General features: G+C 42.0%; 1 protein-coding gene across 22 annotated transcripts in view; it reads right to left on the minus strand.

Moving 5' to 3' along the window:
• The window catches only part of DOCK3 (dedicator of cytokinesis 3), a 291,232-nt gene that overhangs the window by 180,102 nt on the left and 85,479 nt on the right, over positions 1-25,651 (minus strand). For all 22 annotated transcript variants that reach the window (XM_078385476.1, XM_078385471.1, XM_078385469.1 and 19 more), the window contains exons 6-9: positions 24,995-25,143; positions 6,535-6,619; positions 2,062-2,103; positions 816-970 (exon numbers count right to left, since the gene is read on the minus strand). In XM_078385476.1, the coding sequence (XP_078241602.1) occupies positions 816-970; positions 2,062-2,103; positions 6,535-6,619; positions 24,995-25,143 (431 nt within the window). The remainder of the gene's footprint in view (positions 1-815; positions 971-2,061; positions 2,104-6,534; positions 6,620-24,994; positions 25,144-25,651) is intronic.

Here is a 25,651-nt window from a genome sequence, read left to right on the forward strand (position 1 = left end):
TCTGAATACTTCATTTTAATGAAAGAGTGGATCACAAAAGTTTCAAATTCCTTCATATTCACTCTTTCATTTGTTCTTTCCTTCACCTCATGTCTTCAAACTGTAATCAATAGCACAGCTAGGGCCACTCTGATCAGCCACTCAAAAAGTCCAGGAGTGTGGAGAGGGAATTTTGAGCTGTAGACAGACCTGGATTGCTTGTAATCCAGTGAAAAATGCTCTTAGTCCTTCCTTGGAGGTGGAATCTGTGTGCTGCTGAGCTCAATGGTGTCCCACCAACTGTCTTCACCTGTGGATCCATTCGGCCTTTTTTCTGGATGAGGAGGTGGTTTTTTCCCTCCATTTCTTAGAATTATTCTAGCTGCTCCCACCAAGCGTCCATATTTTTAAAAATGTTTTTTCCAAGCCGTGGGACCTGCTGTGTGTTTATAGGGGCACCACAACCTTTTCAAGTGCTGAAGGCCTCTAAAGTTTAATCTGACTGTATTATAGCCTTTCTTTGCTGCCTTGCCTTTCACGGCTTTTGGAAGAGCAGTGGTATATCTCTTTTATTTTGCCTTGTTTTCCCTGTGTTTGTTGGTTGGGGTGGGGGAATGTTACTCATTGCTATCAGAAGCATAATATTGTATTTAGGTATGTATAGGTTGCCCCACTGCGACAGCTCTAGACAAGTATGATAAAAAAGGACTCTTAAGAGAAATAACTTCTGTGCTTGTATTAACCGATATATAATATTACTGAATGGACAATTCCCCAATGAAAAATCAGCAATCTTATTCACATTCCAATAAACAAAGAGGCTCATTTTGATTTACCTAATCTGCTTGCCTTCTCGAACATCATAGAGAAAAAAGAACACATCTGCATCCTCTCCAATTGTATTATAAGTGAAACTCTTTAGACTGAGAAAGAAGTGGTGAGGTACTGGCAAGCGGCATGCTTCTCCATGACGTGGGCGGATTGTATCTACCTAATTTGGGAAAATAAACAACTATATTTTCTGTAGAAAGTATTCACAAATACGTGTTCTTAAACATTTCTTTAAAATGAAAGCTGTTCTTCCTCATATAATACGAGTGCAGATAAAATCTCTTCCATTACCAGAATATTCTCTTTTAACCCATCATTAAATAGAATATTAACAAATGACAAGTTCTCATTAAAGTCATGTATGTACCTTTTAAAAATTTCTAAATACTATGGGATATTAAATATGTAGCACTATGAACCTGAAAAATGAATGGTTCATAGGGCTGTCCTATTCCATTGGAGGGGAAGTGTGGGAGGGGGAGATAGAAGGTAATTCAGGAGCTAGCAGTAGATCTAACAGAAGATTCACCACAAATCTCCAGAGTGGTCTGACTCCCAACACTGTAGGCAGTAAAACTGCAAGAAAACAACAGTAACAACTCCTGTACCAATGCTGGCCCTCAGCTAGTTCAGAGCTGAGGGATCTAGAGCTTCCAGATGTTGTTGTATTCCAACTCCTATCAATCCCGGGCAGCCTCTCCCATGGTAAGGGATGACAGGAGTGATAGTTCATCCACATATGGAAAACCAAAGATTCCCATTTGTACTAGTTGTTAATCTCAGAGTCTCAGTGCTTCACATCTGTTTGAATGAGTCTTTCTGTGGCTTTTCTGGCCAGTTTTGCTGATCGGTATTGAAATTCAATCCTGGTGACTCAGATATAGATATCTGACATAGATATCTGAGTCACTGAGATATAGATATATGTACACATATCTCAGTGTACAGATCATTATGATTATTATTTTGTACCTGACTCTAGTTTGTAGATCTGTGTTCTAGTAAAAATTAAACCAGATGCCACAACTGTCTGCCCAGCACTATCATAAACCATTCTTTTTCTCAGCCACAGAACCTACCTCAATCCTGCAAGCTGGTAATAATATACTATACTGCCACTGGAAAGCGATTTTCAAAAATATTGAAGCATGCATTTAAGTTTCACATTAAATGGTGTGGCTGAACAAGTAGTTCTAAATGTTTAATGTACATTTGGGTTTTGTGATAAAAAGGGTTTGTAACTTATCTTACCTGTGATGTGCTCTGTTGTACACTATGTCTACTAGATAAATGCTGTGAAGATTTAAACAAAAGTTATTTCCACTCAAGTATACTGTTTGCTTTTTCAATTTGCAAAGCAAAATTTTCATTATTTTAAAATATATAATTATCCTGATTTAAACAGATTCATATTTTTTTCAAACTAAAGGGCTCTTTCTATTTGTTGGCCCGGGGGTATATATGCTATAGTACTGTCCAAGTACATCAAACTGTAGCACTGTGAAATTTTCCAGATCAACTGAGGATGCTGCTGTTAATTGGGGAAATGAGGAATACTACTAAGCCATGGACTCCTAACTTACTGTGCAATCCTAAAGCACAGATGCACCACCTTTAGTGAGTTGAATGGCTGGGAGCCTGCTGTGCTGGCACATCTGCCCTTATGCAGGTGTGCCAACAAGGCAGGCACACTTCCTTGTGCTGCTGATCCTAAAGATCTGCCAGCATAACCATTGTGCTGCCTAAGCTCAGACACAAGGAGAGTAAAAACGTGGTGGAGAAAGGAGAAGGAGGAGCTGAGTTACCAGATCCAAACCTCCTCCAGCCCAGGGATGCAGTCATGATGTCAGTACAAAATCTCGTAAAGATGAAGATAGTCCTAAATAATTACCTGCATCCTTAGGCTGGGAACAGTTTGGATTCAGCACAGCTTCAGATGACTTGGTGTCAACCTCAGCTATAGCTTTCAATGTCAACTTAGTTAACCCTCAGGGACCTAGAATTGTGCTCAGCTCAAGATATAATGTAGCAGTTATTACATAAATCTGTTGTGTAACAGGGAACTGATTAGACAGGAATGTCAAACAATATCCTGAAAGCATATCTGCCACCACAGAGAACTGAAGATTCTGTGATGCCTTGAATGTTTATTTCTTTATTTTGCTCTGTTACTTTCCTATGCACAATACTTTGTTACATTTTGTTTGTAATCTGTTGTGTAATTTTCTATCAGTTTATGTGGTTACTTTCCTGCAAATCATTTATGGCTAGTTCAAGCAATCAGAAAGGCGTAACACTGCTTTGTGCAGACACAAACCAGATTTCTACTCAGGAATGGGATTTTTTTGAAAATGTTGGATTATAGATCCTGTAATTTTCCATTTTGGCAGTTCCATCAAAGACTCCTAAATGTGGTTCATTTCTGAGAGAGCCCTAAACTGGAAGGCTTTAAGTCATAGCCCTGCCTAGCTTTCTGTTCCAAAAGGCAGTTCCAAGCTAGCCCCAGGGCAAGAACGGGAAGCGAGGGAGGAGCTAGGCCTCAAAACCTCACAAATGAGGCATATTTAGGTGTCTCTAAGGCATCTAGTAGGACACCCAGAAGGGAGAATTATGGAATCTGAAATTCACAAATCCCATCTCTAGCTTCCACACTAATTTTGTATGGTTCAATTAAGCTAAATACTACAATTATAAGTATGTGGTGCAGAATCTGTAAAAATACAGTTATTTATTTTTATCTATTTCCAGTTATTACTTTCAAAATGTTCTTCTACCCATCTTGACATTTACAGGTAAATAATTTATTCAGCATATTCAGTATTTTGGTTACTAATGTATTTATTTTAAAAGGATATGAGAATTCTTGTATGAAGCTTCACTTAGGAATAGTGCTGTGTTACCAACATGTGAATATTTCCCTCTTATTGCCAGAATGCAGTCTCTAACAAAAGTTGTAGATACAGATAAGTCAACACAACATTAAAATATTTTTGTTAATAATAGGAGAAATGTCATAAATTGAATTAGAGTATGATACTGTATTTAAAATGTCTCATTCTGAAGGGTAATGTTAGGAGTGAAAAAATTTAGAACAAAGAGTCTTTCTGTGTTTAATCTCCATAGGAAAGATTTAAATAGTAATTCAAATTGAACAGGCATTTTAATCATATTTCTATGTGCCCATCTTGTATTTTTAGATATATTTGTGGTTTTTCAGTCTGGGTTTAGAGAAATCCAAACAACGTCAATTTAGCACAGAAGATATTTTCCAGCACTACATTATCAAAACTACTGTCATTTCACATTATCAGTGCCACATAAAATTAAAATACAGTGGTGCCTTGCTTAACGATGATAATTGGTTCCCAAAAAATCGCTGTCAAGCGATTTCATCGCTAAGCGAAACACGGTTTCCCATAGAAATTCATTGAAAACCGGATAATCCGTTCCAATGGGAATGGATTGCCGTCCTTAAGTGAAAATCGCCATAGGAAACATCGCTAAGCGGAACAAGGTTCCCCCATTGAAATGCATTGAAACCTATTCAATGCATTTCAATGGGGGGAAAAATACAACAAATTTAAAAAGAGTCGGAACAAAAAACAGCCAACATGAGGCTGTCAAAACCATTGTTAAGCGAAACAGGGGGACACAAACTGTCATCGCTATGCGAAGCATGGTCCCAAACATCGCTATGCGAAAATCACCCATAGGAACCATCGTTAAACGGAGTGCTAGATTGCTCCGAAAAAGTCAGCGCTAAATGATTTCATCGTTAAACAAAGCAATCGCTAAGCGAGGCACCACTGTACGTGGGCAACCTTAATTAATTGAACCTTTTGGGGGGGTGTGGAGAGGTTGCATTCTGTTTCCAATAGGAGCCAGTCAGACATCTCTAGGTGCTTAAAGATGATGATGGCCATTTCTTGCTCATTTTAGACACCTAGGATCTATCCTGTTCAGACTTAACAAGTTGCTGACACCTCCAAGTTCAATGTGTAGAAAAACTCTGATGATGCAATCTTAACTCTCAAGGGAAAGATTCTAAGACCCTCCAACACATTATATTGAAGTCTAAGGGTTGCATCTCAGGGGGCCATTCCACTACTGCAAAGGTATTATTGCTTAGGGAGACACATTTGTATCTCGCAACACTATCAAATACAGGTTTTTTTTTAAGATTTCTCTTATAAACATCCTCACACAAGGTAGTTCAGAAGCAACTCAATGTGCCTAGGTATTTGTACTAGCTGTTCTGCTAGCATTTGTGTGGCCACTGAAACAACACAGAGTGTATTTTTTAAGCAGCAGTATTTGTGCTTTTCCCACAGCCCTTGAGTCACAATGCTACAATTCCATTAAAATATTCTTAGAACAGATCACACAATTTTCAGATGTTCAGCTTTGCCTCAAAAAAAGGTGTGCATATTTGTGATTTTGGCCATGATGCCTGGAGAAATCTGGGAGTTGTGACTGAAAGCCACAACACATACACTTCCACCCCAAACAGTATTAATGAACAGATTTATAGGTACGTCAAACTTATTTTGAAACTCACAGGCTATGCCTACTTATCTGCACTATAAATAATGGATGGCTACTATAAGAAAAATTAAGATCATTGCTTCTGAAATAAAACATGCCTGGTGCCAGACTAATAAATCTAATTTAAATAGTAGGCCATCCTCTCTTTAACTGTGACTAGATACATAATAGCAATGGGACTTTTTGATTATCTCAAAAGAAAAAACATGAAAGAGGCCCTTTTGTTTTGAAACACAATAGATTTAGGATTCAGAGAGAGATTAACAAAACTATAATATTTCATTTGGATTTCCTCCAGAAAGTCTTAGGTCTGGTGAATGGTTACAATGAAATATGATAAATCCTGATAATGCTTCTGTTTCCTATCGTAACTATTTCCTGATGATGATGCTGACTAGTATGTGATGTGATGACAAGTGCCAGCTGAAGAGGTCTGAGGATGATTTTTGTTTCTCAGACACTGTTGTTTTGCCTGCTTTTGGAGTACATGATTGTGCCTTGCTTTGAGCACGATTTTTTTGGGATTAGTATTGATAGTTCTATAAGGTTTAAAGCAGTCCAGCGTCAGAGACCTGCATGAGGAAAACCGAAACAAAAGTACAAGTAAGATGTAACCTCTTTCAGGTTGAGATCAATCTACTTATAAAAAGCAGGAAAATTGCCCAAGAAATCAGCCAGGAAACTAGCTTAAATATTATACTACTGGTTGTTGTGGGTTTTTCTGGCTCTTTGGCCGTGTTCTGAAGGTTGTTCTTCCTAACATTTCGCCAGTCTCTGTGGCCGGCATCTTCAGAGGACAGCACTCTGTGCTCTGGTGTAGTTTGCTAAGGAGTGGAGTATTTATGGCTGTGAGATAGACTGTTGTCCTATTCAGGAGAATGGTGATTAGTGTGTCTTGTTGTGGGTGTATTGTTGTGATAAGGAGAAGAGATTATCTGTCACTGCGATTGATGGGTGTCATTAGCTGGTCTTTTGTATGTAGTGATCCCCGGTACTTGTGGCCGGGTAGAGGTCGTTGACCTTTTGCACACTGTATGTTAGGAAGAACAACCTTCAGAACACGGCCAAAGAGCCCGAAAAACCCACAACAACCATTAGATCCCGGCCGTGAAAGCCTTCACGAATACATATTATACTACTGTTAAGTCAGAATTACTGATAATTATTAAGAGTACTTACCATTTTGTACAGATCAGAAACACTGATCTGATCTGCATCCACCACCTCAAAGTCTTTCCGTGGAACAAGATCCAAGCCTAAATGCCTTTGAAGAAAAAGAAAATTAAGCTGTCAAAAATTATAGCTTACTTTCTCCAGTCTACAATTTACACCTAATAACTTTGCCAATAGAAATAATGCACATGCTTAAAAGCTATGTGAAATTGTATTAGCCTCCAAGCAACTTTGAGAAAAATACAAGTATACCATGCATAATACAGGATTAGAATCTTGGACCTTGCTGTTGCCAAGATCTTGTTGTTTAGTTACACCTGTGGAAGGCAAATAGGGTAACTATCAGGAGCTTCTTGCTGGCAACTAACAAATCCCCATTTGGATTTTTGGGTCCCTCTCAATCCAGTGGATGAGTATATGCTCCAAAATCAAAGCAGCCATTCGTTAACTGCCGGTGAGAAGCTGCTGCAAGTTACGCCATTTCCCTTCTGCAGGCATAACTAAGCAACAGTATTTTTAAAATTATTATTATTTTCAATTAGGAATTGAGTAATGAGTACAAGGGATTTTAAAAAGGGGGGGAAGGAGAACATAAAATATATTGTCATAACATCTTTTTGTACATGTTACAATGTCTAATCAGCTTTCCAAATTTTCTATAGTTTAATTGCCCTTCTAGATTTCTACTTACAGTTACCTAGAACTAAACAGGTTATATCTACTGACTCAGACCATTTGTATAATAGATCCCATCTTTCAGTTGCCTTTTGTATTGGACAGTCTTTCAGCACCTCCAATAAAATGTCCATCTCTGCTACTTCCCAGATCTTCTCCAAAAGCTCCTCTTGTTTTAGTACCTTTGGTTTCTTCCAATTCTTAGCACAGAGAATTCTAGTTGCTGTAACTATATGTATAACTAAGTAAATCTTTGTCTTATCTATATTGTGAGGTATAATGTTCAATAGAAACAATTCTGGATTTAATGGAATATTACAAAGCAATATTTTTTGCAACAGAGTATGCACTGCTATCCAGTACTGCCTCGCTTCTCTACAAGTCCACCACATGTGGTAAAAACTTCCCTCTTGCAATTTACACTTCCAACATACATTTGATACCTCTGTATAGATCTTTGATAACAGTATTTTTGCCAAAATAAACCAGAATATATAGCACATCTCAGTCACTTGGGTAGTTTGAGTTGAGCAAATCTACAGAAGAAATGCTTTCATTGCTCCTGCAATTTATTCTAATGAAACAGAGGTGAACTGCTTTGTAGGATAGTTGATACAATATGATGAGTCTGTGTAGTATTATTGTTTAAATTCAAAAGTCACACAAGCCCAGATTCAAATGCCTTAAGAAAACACCTTGGAGCAACATTCCCTCTAATTTCTGGACCTGCTGGGCAGAGCTCTGCTCCTCACAGGTACTACTCTGGTCCTCCACATCGGCCCAAAACCAAAGAGGCAGAAAAAAATCACTATAGGTGCACAGAGAAGGAGGAGCCCTGTATGGAGGGGGACAGCATTATGCCCTTGCATGCAGAGAAACTCTCCTTAGAGGGAAACAAAACAGAAAAAAAGAGTTAAGTTGTATCCAAAGAAATGGGTTTTAGAGTATAAGATAATTGATTTGTATCAGGGAGAACTAATTCTGGTGTGGCAAAGTTGACATGATTCATGTAACCTCCAGTCTAAGACTGTGCAGTTTAACCATTGTGATCTTTCAATAGAGATCTTATTTTTATATTTCAATTTAAAAACTGCTTCGGCTCTTATGTTTTTGGCCTAAGGCAAACCCAGTGAAAGTAAAGGGCAGTTTAAAGGGTGATTAGCCAGGTTAGGGTTGGTCACAGCTATTTAAAAGTGGGATTAGGCATTTTCAATGAATTTAGCAGCCTGTTAAGTCCCCGCAACTTGCCACAGTCCACACACTCAAATGAAAATGTGTTCTTCTGTCAAACTGGAAGAGATTGGACACTCACTTCCAGTTTGGAGGAGGGGCTGAAAAAAACTGACTTCTAATAAAGCAAGGCCTTGCACCTTTCTTTAAAGGACAATAGTTGCTCGTGGAGATTGAACAATAATCTAAATGCTTTAGTTTGGTATGGAAATAAGAGTCACAACATGGATATAAGTGTGGAAGTAAGAGTCATGAAGTGGATCAATAATGACATAATCTGGGGCCTCAAAAATGGGAATGGAAATTGTGTAATCCATGCTTTCAGGAATCAATTCCCACATAGTTAGGAACTGATGGGTTTGACATCAGCAATGAAATTATTTTGATATACACAGGTATAGTATAATAGAAGGAAATGCTTTGGATGGTTACAGTAATACTGTATAAGCAATAGACCACTCCATCGTACAAGTGACATGTCAGAAAAGAAATCTCACACTGGCAATGAAAAGACATTGCAGTGGTCATAAACACTTCATAGCACCAAGGGAGAACCTAGAGTGGTCGAAATGACTAGATAGGTGGGGTATAAATAAATAAATAAATAAATAAATAAATAAATAAATAAATAAATAAATAAATAAATAAATAAAAAAAAATAAATAATAAATAAATAAATAAATAAATAAATAAATAAATAAATAAATAAAAGGTGAAGAGCTGTTCTAAGTCAACCGAGCACTGGGTACAGCTCAAAATAGAACTCCACTTGCTTCTCTAAAACTGTATTCAGGATCTATACCTCTTCATCAGGGAACAGGAACTGCCAGTCTATAGGCTGAAATATTTGTATTCAAGCCTTCAGTGGGTCAAAGGGAATATTCTTCCCCCAAAACCATTACTGCAAAATTCCACTCTACTGGCAAGGCAAGCAGGAGAAAATGTTTTATGGTTGGCATTGCATTGCCGCACCCTTTCACTTCTTGAAGAAGAGCTGGTATGCTATGGGGCAGCCAGCCACAAACACAAGGAAACATTAACAAGAGGAATGTGGAAGTGAAATGAAAATGTAAACCTGGAAGATTCTGTGATGAAACAAATGCAGAAAGGTTGGAAGACAGGCCACAGCTTGGTTCACTTCATCCACAAACCAAAAGAAAACTCCTCCCTCGATGCCACAGAAGCAGCAAAAACAGAACATTATTTATTTATTTATTTATTAGCTTTATATACCACCAATCTAGAACGTCAACTCTTGGCAGTTTACATATAATATAAAATAAATGAAGATAAAATCCAGATTAGTCCAAGATGGGAAAGAAAAGAAGAAGAAAAAGAAAAAGAAGAAGGAGAGAAAAAAAGAAAAAGAAAAGGGGAGATAAGCCAGGTAATGGCTGTAGGGAAGGCCTGCCTGTATAGCCATGTCTTCAGGTTAGTCTTGAAGGCCCTCAGTGAGGGAGCGAGGCAGATCTCTACAGGTAAGTTGTTCCAAAGGCAAGGAGCCACTGCCAAGAAAGCCCAATTTCTAGTTCTTTTCCCACTGGGCCTCTCTTGGCATTAGACCCCTTAGCTGCCTGGCCTGACTGAAGCGGGTGATACGGTAGAATTGGGCGGAAGAAGGTGCTTTGCAAGGTGTCGAGGTCCTAAACCATTAAGGGCTTCATACGTAATGGTTAGCACCTTGAAATCAATGAGGAAGCAGATAGGTAGACAGTGTAAGGTGGCTAAGATGGGGGAAATATGGTGAAATCTTTTCACCCCTGTTAATAGCCTGGCCACCGTGTTCTGAACCATCTGAAGCTTCCGCATCAGTTCCAAAGGAAGCCCCACATAGAGAGTGTTACAGTAGTCTATTCTTGAGACTACGAACCCATAGACTAGTGTGGTCCCTAGATTAGGGATGCAGCTGGGCGATCTACCGAAGATGTAAATGGGCAGACCAAACCACGGACACTACCTGGGTCTCCATGGTAAGTGCCGGGTCAAGATGGACCCCCAGACTGCGAACCGAATTCATTGTGGTGAGAGTCACCCTCCCAAAAGAGAGGGAGTTCCCCAAACCACTGACATTGGGGCCACCCACCCGCAGGACCTCTATCTTGTCCGGGTTCAACCTTAGTCCATTCGACTGCATCTATTACAGAATGGCCTCCAGGCAGCACCCAAGGGATGGAACGGCATCCACTGCAGATGGAAAAAAAGAGATGTAGAGCTAGGTGTCATCAGCATATTGGTGACACGAAGCTCCACAACCCCGGATGACACCCCCCCGCCAACGGTCTCATATAGATGTTAAACAGCATTGGGGAAATGATCGAACCCTGCTGGACCTCACAACTGAGGGACCAAAGGGCCAATACATTCTCTCCAAGCTAAACTCAAGGCCACTGTGACTTTCACCTTTTGTGGCACCTCAGAAAGGCTCCAGTCGTGTTTTCCTCTCACTGTCACCAGTGGATTACCTCAATTCACAATATAAATGATGTTTGTCAAAACACTTGTCTTGTGAATGCAAACAGAACTTATTTATTGAAGTGAAGCCAATTTAATAATCACAGAAGTTCTTCAGATAAACATTCTACACAAGCAAATCATTAACAGGTCTCTCAATACATACTTTTCTCTTGCCATATAATTACCACCTTTTCTATTTATTTATCTTAACCAGCTTTATCTCTATTAGTATCTGTTCCTTCTCTCTCTAACCAGTCTCTTCTCTCTTTATCTGTATCTCTCTCTGACTGTCTGACTCCCCATCCTCCTGCCAAACCTTCATATAGCAGCTGACTCTATTCCTCCAATCCTCTCATAGGCTCATGCAAATTAGATCATGACTATGAGTGGCATGAGTGACATGAGGCGATCGTCACAGCCACCAATCCCCAAATCGGAGAGCCTCCCCGGGAGGATGCCGTGGCCGGCGGTATCAAAGGCGGCTGAGATATCAAGGAGGATGAGCAAGGATATTTTGCCCCTGTTGGCCTCCCTAAGTAGGTCATCCAGCAGGGCGACCAGTGCCGTTTCCATGCTGTGGTGAGGCCTGAAGCCCGACTTAAACGGATCCAGGACAACATGGAATCTACTCCATTGTTATACTTATGCAGACAGACTTAGGTCAGGATTTAACTGGATACATACACTGGTAAAGAAGTTCATCAGTGGGAAGCATGAGGAAGAAAAGCAATTTCACCTGGAACAACTGATGGGCTTCATCTGGCTGTGCCTGTATCCAAATAAAACTTAACCTTAAGCATTAGAATAGAATAGAATACATTAATAGAACAACACTTTATTGTCATTGCATGTGCAACGAAATCACCTGAGTGTGTCACTCATTCAGCTAAAACCCCATGTAAACTCCTTACAAAATTGCAACATAATACAGCAGCAACAAAATACATTCACATGCAACCCTACAATAAAGTCAAATGGATAAAAACTGTTTTTGAATCTATTTGTCCTTGTTTTAATAGATCTACGTATATTGTCTTCCTGATGGCAGTAGTTGAAGCAAAGAATGTCCAGGGTAGGAGTTGTCCTTTATAATATTTTGTGCTTTTTTAAGACAGTGGGACCTGTACAGTTCCTCCAAGGTGGGGAGGTGACACCCAACAATCTTCTGTGCTTAATTAATCACTCTCCTGAGCAATTTTTTCTGGGCCACTGTGCATGTGCAACCTGTGTACCACGTGCACATACAGTATGACAATACACTCTCTATTGAGCATTGATAAAAGGACACCAACAGTCTCGGTGTGATGTTATTCTTCCTAAGCATCCTGAGAAAGTACAATCTATGTTGAGCCTTTTTCAGTACACTACCTCTGAGGTATTTACGCTCCAAGTCATGTTCTCCTCAATATGGACACCCAAAAAATGAAAAACCCTCACCCTTTCTACCCAGTCTCCACTGATGAATAATGGTGGAGACTGGGTAATCATTAGAACAAAGGCAAGCAACATGTAACCCTCTAATTGTTGCTTGAGTACATCTCTTGTAGCAACATCTAGTGAAGAACAATGGGAACTGTGGTCCAACAGTATCACGATAACCACATGTCATCCACACTTATATATAGTTCTGTATGTCAGAGCTTCCCTAAGTGAGTGCCATAGTGCCCCCCACAGCACCCTGCAGCGACCTGGTGTGCCACCAAACCAGCCAGGAGCGATGCAGAAGCTTTTCTTTGTTTTTTCACCAAGCTGACAGTGGCACTGCAGCTGCTTTTCCAGCTCTAGCTTCTTTATCCTTCTTTGCTTCCTGCTCCGCCTTGCAGCACTCACCACTCTTCCTGTTCTGCCACCACTGTTCAGGGAAGCTGTGAGTGGAAAAAGTTTGAGAACTACTGCTATATGTCATTCTATACATATGCAGAAATTCCCATGTGTCCATGCACAGAAACTATGAGGAACAATATTCATATATGTAAAGTAAGGGTATTTTTATCTTGTTTTTTTACCTGTGGTCCATAAATTGAAATTGACTGACTCACAAAAGAATATATGTTATTTTTCCAAAACTAAGAGTAGAGGCAATATAGATTGTAGATGATAAAAAATATTGTATTTAACATATTTTCAAATACTCTTGGAATTGTCCATAACATCCACTAGTTAATAACAATCATGATGAATGTACTCTGAAACAGATTCAGTTGAACCTTCTCTGATATGCTAAATTTAGTTAAAATCCTCTAACGCCATGGATTTTCAGCTCAAAGGATTCTCATCCTCTAATGCTATGTTAATCCTTCATACTGTTTGTTCATATAGCCACCTGTATGTCATGCCACAGCAAATGAAGGAACACTCAGCATGTATAAAGACAGAGTGCCAGCAGAGTCTATAGAATTTACTGTCTTTGAGATTTTTTAAAAAAGGTTTTAATGACAAAGCTAAGATGGAATACAAGAAACTAGTTAAACCTCTGGCACTCCATGTAATTCTAATAATGTATTTTCATACTTCATGTGAAAGGCAGTACTAGATGAATCCCAAGCCAGAATTAAGTTTGCCGGAAGAAATATCAACAACCTCACTTATGCAGATGATACCACTCTGATGGCAGAAATTGACGAGGAATTAAAGAACCTCTTAATGAGGGTGAAAGAGGAGAGAACAAAAAATGGTCTGAAGCTCAACGTTAAAAAAAAACTAAGATCATGGCCACTGCTCCCATCACCTCCTGGCAAAAAGAAGGGGAAGATATGGAGGCAGTGACAGATTTTACTTTCTTGGGCTCCATGATCACTACAGATGGTGACAGCAGACACAAAATTAAAAGACACCTGCTTCTTGGGAGGAAAGTGATGACAAACCTAGACAGCATTTTAAAAAGCAGGGACATCACCTTGCCGACAAAGGTCCGCATAATCAAAGCTATGGTTTTTCCAGTAGCGATGTATGGAAGCGAGAGCTGGACCATAAAGAAGGCTGACCGCCAAAGAACTGATGCTTTTGAATTGTGGTGCTGGAGGAGACGCTTGAGACTCCCCTGGACTGCAAAGAAAACAAACCTATACATTTTGAAGGAAATCAACCATGAGTGCTCACTGAAAGGACAGATGAGAGGCTCCAATACTTTGGCCATCTCATGAGAAGAGAAGACTCCTTGGAAAAGCTGCTGATGTTAGGAAAGTGTGAAGGCAGGAGGAGAAGGGGACAACAGAGGATGAGATGGATGGACAGTGTCATCGAAGCTACCAACATGAATTTGACCCAACTCTGGGAGGCAGTGGAAGACAGGAGGGCCTGGCGTGCTCTAGTCCATGGGGTCACAATGGGTCGGACACGACTAAACGACTAAAATACAACAAATTTTCATACTAGAGTAAATAAAGTTTGTTTGCAAGATGAAATTCGAAATCTCACATTAAAAATTGATTGTATCAATTTTATTTACTTTAGATGTAGCCTACAAAATATTTAATGTACATACAGTATATTATATCCCAGTTACATGAATCAATTAACTAGTTAATAAACTTAAAGAAATGGCAGTTCATTAATGGTATTTATTTTTTCAGCTGCCAGCTTTTAATTTTAATTAAGGAGTTCTATGGGCAGTGTATTGTTTCACATCCTTTTTTGCTGCTTGGTGACAGAAAATCATGGGTGCCCTGTTTAGTGCTGAAGTGCTTCAGAACTGTACTTTAATTTCTAGAGCTATGAGGAAAAAGATACAAAGTTTAGGTTGCCCTGCACTGCGCAAGTGCAGCCCGCCAAAAATCCCCAGTTCCATATGCCCGCACATAGAGAGAGTTGGAACTCAATCAGCAGTGACGGGCACGTGGGGAGGTTGGGCGGGTCGTGGGTATTCATAGAGAATCCACTTGAAGAACCATGTTTACAGGTAAGTAACCTGTTCTTCTTCAACGTGGTTCTCTATGAATCCACACTGGTGGGTGACTACCAAGCTACTTACAGGATGGTGGGCCGTCACTGCAGCAGTGAAGTATAGCCCTCCGGAATCTGGTCTCATTCTTGGCCCTGAGCTCCAGTCTGTAGTGCTTGATGAAGGTAGACACACTGGACCAGGTAGCTGCTCTACATATGTCGGGGACGTCTACCCCTCGCAGCAGGGACGTGGATGTGGCAACAGCTCTGGTAGAATGAGCACGCAGGTTTTCAGGGAGAGGTTTATGCTGTAACTCATAGGCCAAAGAGATAGTGGAAACTAGCCACCTGGACAAAGTGGAAGTTGAAGCAGCCGTCCCTTTGCGTTGGCCATAGTAGCATAAGAACAGCCTTTGGACCTTCCTAAAGTCTTTGGTCCTGGAGACATAAAAGGATAATGCACGACGAACATCCAAACAGTGGAGCGTGCGTTCAACATCTGAAGAAGGTTCAGAAAAGAGAGTAGGTAACAACAGGGGCTGATTGACATGGAAATCCGACACAACCTTGGGGAGGAAAGAAACATCTGGGTGTAACACCACCTTATCCTTGAAGAATTGGAGGTAAGGAGAATCAGCCCGGAGAGCAGCCAATTCACTAGCCCTACGGGCAAAGGTGATTGCTACAAGGAATAAAGTCTTTAGGGAAAGACACTTTAAGTCACAAGTAGCCATTGGTTCAAAAGGTGGACGAACCAACGAGTGTAGCACAGTCTGTAATGACCATTGGGGCAAAGGTCGTCTTACAGGGGGTCTCATGTTGGATAGACCTCTGAAAAAAGCTTTTACAGTCGGGTGGGAAAACCATTTGGACGACTGTGAATCCCTGGGTTGAAAGGTAACTATCGCAGACGTATACACTTTTAAAGTAGACTTAGTTAGTCCTAGGTCAAACAGGTGCCTGAGATACAGCAATAAGGTAGATAAAGAGACGGGAGATGCTTGTAAACCCCGCTCTGCAGTGAACTTAAGGAAACCTTGCCACTTGTGTTGATACAGTCGCAAGGTAGAAGGCTTCCTTGCCTTGTCGAGCACTTCTTTTATTGATGGGATATCCTCCACGCTGTCAATTGGAGGGAGTCCACATCTGGGTGGAAGATCGACCCCGAGTCCTGAGTGATTAGGTGAGGGATGAGGGGAAGCTTCACCTTGTCGACCGCTGTCTGCAGAAGTAGAGAGAACCAGGGCTGTCTGGGCCACCAAGGTGCAATCAAGATTGCTTCTGCTCGTAGTTGGAGGGCCCTGACTACTGACTTCTGAACCATGGGAATGGGAGGGAACATGTAGAGAAGGCCCTTGTGCCAAGGGATCATGAGAGCATCCCCCAATGACCCGGGGCCCCTTCCTGCCCTGGATGCATAGTGGGGGCATTTCTTGTTGCTGTTCGTGGCGAACATGTCGATCACTGGTGTGCCCCACCTGTGGCAAAGTTCCTGAAAAATTTCCAAATCCAGCTCCCATTCGTGGTTCTGAGTGGAGCGGCGACTGAGCTCGTCTGCAATGAGATTGTCTGTGGTAGCTATGTGAATGGCTACCGGATAGATGTGCTCCTGGTAGCACCATTCCCAGAGATGTATTGATAGAAGCAGGAGGGACTTCGACCTTGTTCCCCCTTGCTTGTTCACATAGAACATTGCTGTGGTGTTGTCTGTGACGAGCTGGATTGCCTTGCCTCTCACAAGAGGAAGGAAGGACTTCAAGGCCTTTATGATGGCTAACAACTCCAGGTGGTTTATGTGCAACTGCTTCTCCTGAGAGGACCAGAGGGCGTTGATCTGGTGACCCTCGCAATGGGCGCCCCATCCTAGTGGACTGGCGTCTGTAGTGACCTGTGTTGTCAAATGGACAGGGCGGAAAGGACGCCCCACCAAGAGGTGAGGTCGGAAAGTCCACCACTGCAGCTGCTGTGCCAACTCCGGGGTGACAGTGAGGAGCTTGTTTTGACTGTCGAGGAGTGGAACAGCATCCAAATTTGAAGTGAACGCATCTTGAGGCGAGCATGGGAAAGGGTCGCCGTTGTAGAAGCCATGAGGCCTAGCAGATGTTGTGCAAGACTTGCTTTTACTCTTGCTCTTGGCCTGAACTTTCTTATGGCTTTTTCCAACTTCTGGATGCGTTCTGGAGGCATGAACATCCGAGCGTGTACTGAATCTATTCTCGCTCCGATGTAGTCCACCATCTGAGAGGGATTCAGTTTGGACTTCTCGTGATTTACGGTGAGACCTAGTGACTGTAACATCTGGAGAACATACTGAGTGTCCTTTAAAGCCTGATGTTTGGACGTCGAGACAATCAGCCAGTCGTCGATGTAGGGGAACACCTGGATCCCCTGAAGACGCAGGTATGCTGCCACCGGAGCCATGCACTTGGTGAAAGTCCTGGGTGCTGTGGAATGGCCGAAGGGTAAGGCCACAAATTGATAAATGGTGTTGTTGAAGAGTAGATGCAGATATTTCCTGTGGCTCCTGTGTATGGTGACATGGAAATATGCGTCTTTTAGATCCAGGACCACAAACCAGTCTCCTTGTCTCAGAAGATGGAAGATGGACTCTAAGATCACCATCTTGAACTTGCGTGCCTTGAGAAACTTGTTGAGGCTTCTCAGATCCAGGATGGGACGTAGACCCCCGTCCTTCTTGGGAACCAGAAAGTATCGGGAGTAAAAGCCGTTGAGGACATCCTCTGATGGTACCCTCTGGATAGCCCCTTTCTGAAGGAGAGTGAAGACCTCCTCCTCCAGGACAGGATCGAATGATGTAGGGTTGACCCGTCCTAGAGGAGGCAACCTTATAAACTCCAGGCGGTAACCGGAGGTGATAATGTTGAGAACCCAGATGTCGTTGGTGATGAGAGTCCAGTTGTGGAGGTAAGGAGAGAGGCGGGTGGTGTGGGAGGTTGGTACTGGAATGGTCAGGGAGTCAAAGGTACTGTTTTTGTTTTCTTCCAGGTGTTTTGAAAGACTGCTTCTTACGAGACGGTTGGGGTCTGAAAGCAGCAGATGAAGAAGAAGCCTGAGGAGGACGTTGAGAAGAATTGCTCCCATAAGGACGGTAAGAACTGGTGGATGGTTGCTGGTAAGGCTGCGTGGTGTACTTTGGACGCCACTGAGGTTTGGATTGCCTAGGTGCAGGTTGCACTGAGTATGATTTAGCCGTTTTCTTACTTTTGTGTAAGCTCTCCAGGTTCTCATCAGTATTTTGGCTGAAAAGGCCTGAAGCATCAAAAGGTAGGTTTTCTACCCTAGTCTTAATGTCTTCCACAATGTTGGCTGAGCGCAGCCATGCATGTCTCCTCAGGGTGATGATAGAGGCAAAATTCTTGGATGTGGCCTCGGCCACATGGTGGGCCGCCAGCCGTTGGTACTTGGATACGGCGAGAGCTTCAGAATGAGTATCCAGACAGAGCTGTCTTATATCGTGTGGAGCCATCTGAAGGGCTGGAAGAACCCTGGACCAGAGTTGTTTTTGGTAGGCACCCATGGCCACTAGATAATTAACTGCACATAAAGTGAAGGTGGTCATGGAGTACATGCGATGTGCCAAGATCTCAAGCTTCCTTCCCTCTTTGTTGGTTGGGGTAGGGTGACCCTTTGTAGGAGTCTTAGTAGAACTAGATTCTACTATCAAAGAGTTAGGTGCAGGGTGCATGACTAGGAAAGAGGTATGGTCGCCATGAATCCTATAAAGATTCTCGGTTCTTTTCGAAATCGAGGTAGCATTAGCAGGATGTTCCCAGAATTCTTTAATAAGGTCCATCAGTTCAGGTATGAAGGACAAACTGACTGGATGTGTCCGTTCGGCCTCGATGTCGCCAAAGATGAGATTTTCCTCTCTTCTTGGTGACTGCTCAATCGCCAGCTTTAAAGCTTGAGCCATACGGCCAACCATTTGAGTGTAGGAAGAAAAATCTTCCGAAGGAGAGGACGGTTTTAAGTTGGCTGCCTCTGGAGGCAAAGGTTCCCCAGGGATTGGGACTTCTAAGGACATTTCCGACTCGGCATCGTCTTCCGCATCGGAAGATTCCTCTCCGGGATGCTCCTCCTCTGAATGGTATGGGGAGGATGGAGGACGAGGTACTTTCGGCCCCGAAGGCGTCTTTTTCGGGGCCGGAGGACACTCCTCTACAGGCTGCCGAGGTGGAAAAACAGGAGGCACAGTGGGGACATCCTTCGGCGCCATGGGTTTGCTGGAGCCCGTGTCAGATGGTCTATTCGGGGACGGGCTTCGACGCGGAGAATGTGACCGAGAGGAAGACGAGTAGGAGTACTTAGATCTCTTTCTCCTATGTCTCCTTTCTCTTGAGGTCGAAGAGGACTCGGTAGAAGAATCCCTTCTACACCTTCTCCGGTGGGTCCTCTTCCAACCCTGACTGTAATCTGAGTCGGACGGTGAGGAGTCCCTTCAGCGTCGGTGGCCTCGTCGGTGCCTCCGTTGGTGACGGCGCTTCTTCGCCGATGGTTCATCGTCGGTGGAGTGAGAAGCTGGGCGCCGAGGGACTGGTTCCTCAAGCGGCTTGGTAGGTCGACCCCGTGGAGGGGGAGGAGACCTGGAACGCCCCGACTCCGAGAGGAGCGAAGGAGATCGGGTTGTTCGCCCGGTAAGTATCGGGCTGAGCGGAACGCTCTCGGCTCCGGCAACGAGCTTGTCGAGCTGGCTAACCGTAGGCGACCTTCCCCAGTCCACCGGTGGCGGTTGACAAGGCGGAATGGGGGCGCCTAAATCGGAGACCGAATCCCGGTCCCGAGAGGAATCCTCGAGGAAAGGAGAAGGCACCGACGTCGAAACCGGCGGGACCACCAAAGTGATCTCTCTGGTCTTCGACTTGACTTTTGCTGCAGTCGTAGATGGCGCCTTCTTAGTCAGTCCTGAGGCCGAAGAAGCCAGAACATCGGTGGATGCCTTTTTTCCTGCCGGTATCTTCTTGGATTTTCCTTTTGAAGTCTTCTTGGGCACCTCCTTAGATGTCGAAGGAGGTGAAGAGGAAACTAAAGTCACCTCAGAATGGACGGTGGAGACAGACTGGACCGATTCCATGTCTGATGGTTGGGAAGCAGACAGAGTCCGATTCCAAAGAAAATACTTGAGACATTGCTGACGGGATTTTAGGGTGGCTTTGGTGAATTCTTTGCAATGCCTGCAATTCGTAGGCGAATGAGTCTCGCCTAGACAGAAAAGACAGAGGGAATGGTGATCCTGGAAGGGAAGTTTCCCAGAGCAGGTCCTTTCTTCGCTGACATAAGCCAGGCGGTGAGAAAGTCGGTAATTGAAGAAATCCTGCCGGCGCGTGGCGCCTCAGCAGGAGGTAATAGGCCGCAATTAAGATCAAGCGGTAAGCGAAAGTACTTGCAATCAAGCGCCAGAGGCAAAGAAAGGTCAGCCAGTCCAATTTCAGGGCAACGGAGTGACGATAGACGAGAAAACAAGCCAGGTCAAGCCGAAAATTAGTCAAAATAGCGAAAAGAGAGAAAAATCTCAAGAGCTCTATCCGAGAGGTTCCAACTCCGCGGGCGGATAAATGGAACTGGGGATTTTTGGCGGGCTGCACTTGCGCAGTGCAGGGCAACTCAAACGTTGTATCTTTTTCCTCATAGCTCTAGAAAATTCCGAGGGGAACCAGCGCAGGCGCTGTTTAACCCACCAGTGTGGATTCATAGAGAACCACGTTGAAGAACTAGAAAACTTCCACTACTGTTTATTACAGATGATACAGTTCTGGGAGCTTTGTTCACAGTTTATTTCCTTGTTCCTATGATGAATTAGTGCTAAAATGCTTGCTAAGTGCCACAGTGCTGAACTTCACACACACACTGGTACAAAGAAGTACAAAATATAAGCCTTAGTCTTGGAGGTGACAAAGACATGAGTCAACCTGGGAAGAAAAACATAGTATCGGAACACCATTTGAATGTTGAAGAAATTTCCAGTAACCACAATGCATAATCTGGTCCATAAAATAGAACAAATGCTGTGCCAAGTTTCCCGCTATTTGATTTTTTACACTATGTTAACTAACTTCTTAAATGTGCGAATCAATTTTTTTTAAAAAAATGAAATCTGACTTTCTTGAGTTTTCCGTGCTGCAGCCATTCTAAATATGCAATAAAGTATATGTACTGAAATTCTGGGATTCCTTGTTGGAGAACAAGAAAGAGAAAGAATAAGAATATTGTGACTTCCTATGAGATTCATTCTTTAAAAAATCATAACTCCAGAGTTCCTTAATTCATGCCAGTATTTTCTATGCAACTCTAGAAGGGAAAAGGACATCCAATGGGGTGCAGGAGAAGCAAGAATAAAAGCAAATGGAGAATTTTTCTTCCAATAAGAACAGTTGCCATCACTCTTGTTAAATTCACAGACTGGAGAAGATATGTAAGGAAGCAAATTATCTTTAATATAAAAGCATATAAGTCTATCAGATCCATGCCAATGGGATTTCCTGATGAAAATAGTTTCAGAATTTTCGTACTGCCAAATAACGTGAAATACGTAATAATAATAATTTCAAACTGAAGTATATGCACTGTGTTAAATGTTTAAAATGTGTGCCTCTTTGTGTGACAAAGACATACCTTTCTGACTTCATCCCATAAAGAAAACTGGTGTTCAGAAAGTACCCTGTGCCTCTTTCCTAACTCAGCAGCCATCAAGGGCACCATGCCAGTAATATGTTTTAGAATAACACTCTTTGTTTAATCTCCTCACAGCTTGCCATCTATCACATGACTAAGTGCACAAGTGGGTGTGCAACTGCTTCTCTGACCATAGGAAGCTGAGAAGCACAACAACCATCCAACAGCACAGGTAGGCTTGCTTGTACAATTGCTTAGTTATACCTTACAGAACCAATAGGATTCTGACCAATGGATTTCACGCCACCCAAAAAACAAACATTAGCTGCACAGGGAGAAGAGGAGATGGATCGAGAATAGCCAGTCACAGTATGATTTTCAGGTAAATCAGGGCAAATATCAAATTGCCATCCTCCTATTACCCAACCCACTCCTTGATGGAATACCTTCATGTAGTGAGGTCTAGGTGTGCCAAGGAAGCTGATGGCAATGGCATCAGGAGGTTAGTCTTATGGGTCTGGACTACTAGCAGAGTCACACAAGGCTCAGATACCAGACCAAGCTGCATCCCCACTCTTCAGGAATAATGGTCACATTAGCAAAAAAGCAGGGAAAATTCCAGATGGAGATGGAGAAACTCCTGGAGGGTAGCTACTGGGCAGCAGCAGCAGAGAATAGTGACAGTGGTGGATAATCTATCACAAAATAAAGGCAATGACACACTAATTTTCTGTTAGTACTGCACAGAAGGTGGTAATGGCAAACCACTTCTGAATAGTTCTTGTCTTGAAAACCCTATAATTACACTAACCAAACAAAAGATAGTTCTGGAAGATGAAACTCCTAGGTCGGAAGGCACTGAATTTGCTACTAGGGGAGAGCAAAGGACAAATGAGTAGCATTGAAGCAACTGGACTACAGCTGAAAAATGCCTAACAGTTGAAAGGAAAGTCCAATAAAATTTGAACATAGAATGTGATAAATATGAGTCAAGTTAAATTAGAAACAGTAAAGCAAGAGATGCATAGCTTGTTTGTTTGTTTGTTTGTTTGATCTATATACTATTCATCTAGTAAATCACTATTCTGAGCAGTGTAAAACAGAAATGGAGATAAATACATTATATAAAACATCCATTATATTAAAATTAACTATAACAAACTAAATCCCTCATTGCAAGTAACAAGACAAGTGGCAGAATTAATGCTGATATGCCCAATATATGTCCCTCCTCCTTCCTCCTCCTCTGTCCCAGTTAATTGGGGAGGACCTCTCTGAAAGCTTCTCTAAAAGGCTTGGTTTGAGAAGTTTTTCAAAGACACAAAGGGAGGACACCCGACTTAACTCCTGGGGATGTCTCATTCCACAAGCAGGGTGCCACAGCTGAGAAGGCCCAGCTTCAAGTTGATGTTTTCTGGGCCTCTTGAGGTGCCAACACTTCAAGTGTTGTGAGGTCTTGTGAAGTCCAGGTCAGATGGACAGTCAAACCTGGCAGAAGGCATTCAGAAAAGCAGGGAGGTTCCTAAACAATTTAGGGCTTTATCTATTAGAATCAAGACTTGAACCTGGCACAGAGGGAAACCGGTAACCAGTGCAGGCAGAGCAGAGTTAGGCTATGATCAAATTTCCTCACCCCACCTATTAGTCTGGCTGCTGCATTCTGAACCTCTTGAAGCTTTTGCCTCAGCCTCAAGAGAAGCCCCATGTACAGTACATTACGATAGTCAATTTTTCAGCAGGAAAATGGCTGCTATAACTCTGTGAAGCCAACAATCTGTTTATTTCAAATATGTGCTTCAGGCAAACCAACAGACACTAGCGCATATGGACATCACCAGATACCCAGTACAGAAAGTAAATAGACTGGATAATTGGAAGTAGTAGCTGGAGAAGCTGTATTCTCTCTGCCAAAACAAGACCAGGAAAAGATTGACATTGACCCAAAATTATTCATAGCAAAAATTAGAGGAAAGGGGGGAAAAGATCACTTAATGAGATTGGCTGCTGAGTGTTTTTGTTTCTGATTTGGTTTTCTTTTTATTTGTTTTTCCTCTCCTCTTTCAGTTTTTATATGGTTTGTTTTTAATATAGTACCATATTTTTCTGTTTATAAGACAACCCAATGTGTAAGACAACTCTCCACCTTTTGTAACCCCAAATTAGAAAAAGCAGGGATCAAAGGGCTCCCTTTTTGCTAAGCCCTGTGTCTTCTCAAAAAGCCAGGAAAGCGGCTGTTAAAGTGACCACTGCTTTTCCTTGCCTTTTGAGAAGGCACAAAACTTAGCAAAAAGGAAGGGAGAAATGCCTCCCCTTCATTTTTGCTAAGCCCCGTGCCTTCGCAAAAGGCAGCAGTAAACAGCTGCCTTCCATGTATAAAACAACCCTCATTTTTTTTTTCAAATTATTTAAGGAAAAAGTGTCATTTTATACACGGAAAAATACAGTACGTCAATATGGGTCCTCTGGAAGAGAAAGGCAGGGTATAAATATTTTAAATAAATAGTCAATAAATAAATAAATAATTATAGTGCAGAAATATAATTTGAATATTAAGGTATTCAGATGCATCTTTGGCTCAAACACAAGTTACTGTGTCACCTTTTTGAGTGAAAATTAGCTTTAGTGATAGAAACCAGTTGTGCCCCCACCTCAAACTCAGTGAGACCATCCAAAGAAGACCAGGATGTTTTCACAATGCACAGTTTAAACTGGGACCAGGTGAAGTCACCTTGATGTCACGTCACTTAAACAGAGAGTCAACAAACATCTACTCCAGTTCATTAAACCATGGTTGTAAGCTTCAGAGTAGGGTTGAGCTGAGTTCCAGGAAGGGGCAGGAAGGAGGCTGCCATCTCTCCTGGTCAGCTGTTGGGGCAACAGCTCTGCAGGAAAGCTCCTCCTCATTTAATGGTGCTGATATTGTTTTGAACTCGGTTGGATAGTTCTGCAGGTGATCCAGGCCTTCTAGAAAATATTTGACCCTCACCATCAACCAATCAGCTGGCTCAGCCCCTGCTCTGATCTGTGGCAATCCCCTGACCATTCAGGGCTGCCAAAAGAGGACACACAGAGAAAGAGAGGAAGAAAAGCAAGTACAGACACATCCTGTATTTTCCCTCAACTGAAGCAAAACTTGCTATGAGACACACGTAGAAGCAACACATATGACAAAAAATGTCTGCATGGCCAAAGCACAGTTTGAGGAGACAAACGGAAATACTTCAACTCCAGTTTCCCAGTTTCATTTAAATGAGATTTGGAGTCTCTTTTCCTAATGTGCCATTTGCAGCATGTTATTGTATTATTTTAGAACTCAAAGGAACAGATAAGAATGAAACAGACTTTACATTTGTCTCTGAATTAAGATCTGAAGAAATAGATCTGGAATTTTGACACTATCATCTCTCTTCCTCCTTGTGCCTACGAAGAGCAGGAAAAGGTATTAAAGTCCATATTCAGCTGCCAGCAAGGACATTCTAAGAGTTTTCAAATTCTGTTATATACACATCCCACATTTAATAAATAATATACAGGTTTTATGAAATATATATTATTTCAAATATGTACATATTTTAATTTAAAATTCCATACTTACTCATTACCCCAGTCCAATCGCACAGTGAGGTGCCTCTTCACTTCTCGTACCTGGTCCTGGGTCAAATGACCAGACAGCAGCTGTCTACGGAGATCAATCAGTTCATTCATCACATGACGCAGTTTGTAAAAAAGATCTATCTTATGTTTCTATAATTTAAGGGGGAGGGTAGAAAGAAAAAGAAAATTAATTTTTTAGTTGTATGATTGAAAACTGTACTATTTTTAAAAAATATGTTCATGTGTTGCATCAAAGTTAATTATTTCCAGAAGAACAGGATTTGAGCCAGGGGTGGAAGAGGGGAACTGTAATCGTGGATCAATGGGAGCCCTATGAAAGGGACTGCAGCAGAAGAGTAAATCTGAAGAAGGCCCTGCTTTGCACAAGCAACTTTCTACTCAAGATAGCTCTGGATTCAAGCCATGCAGTGTTATAAACACCAACATGCTTTTTATGATTATGAGGTTTTGTGGACTGTAATCCACTTCATTAACTTACCTACTTAAAGTTATTTGTATACCACTCTACTTACTTAAGTTATTTGTATACTACTCAATTTACTTATTCTGGTCAACCTTAATGTCAACTTTACTCTGGGTGGTTGACATTAATATACAGTGGTGCCTCGACTTACGAACGTCCCAACATACGACCATT

Source organism: Pogona vitticeps, chromosome 2 (assembly GCF_051106095.1).
Source record: "Pogona vitticeps strain Pit_001003342236 chromosome 2, PviZW2.1, whole genome shotgun sequence".
Classification (NCBI taxonomy): domain Eukaryota; kingdom Metazoa; phylum Chordata; class Lepidosauria; order Squamata; family Agamidae; genus Pogona; species Pogona vitticeps.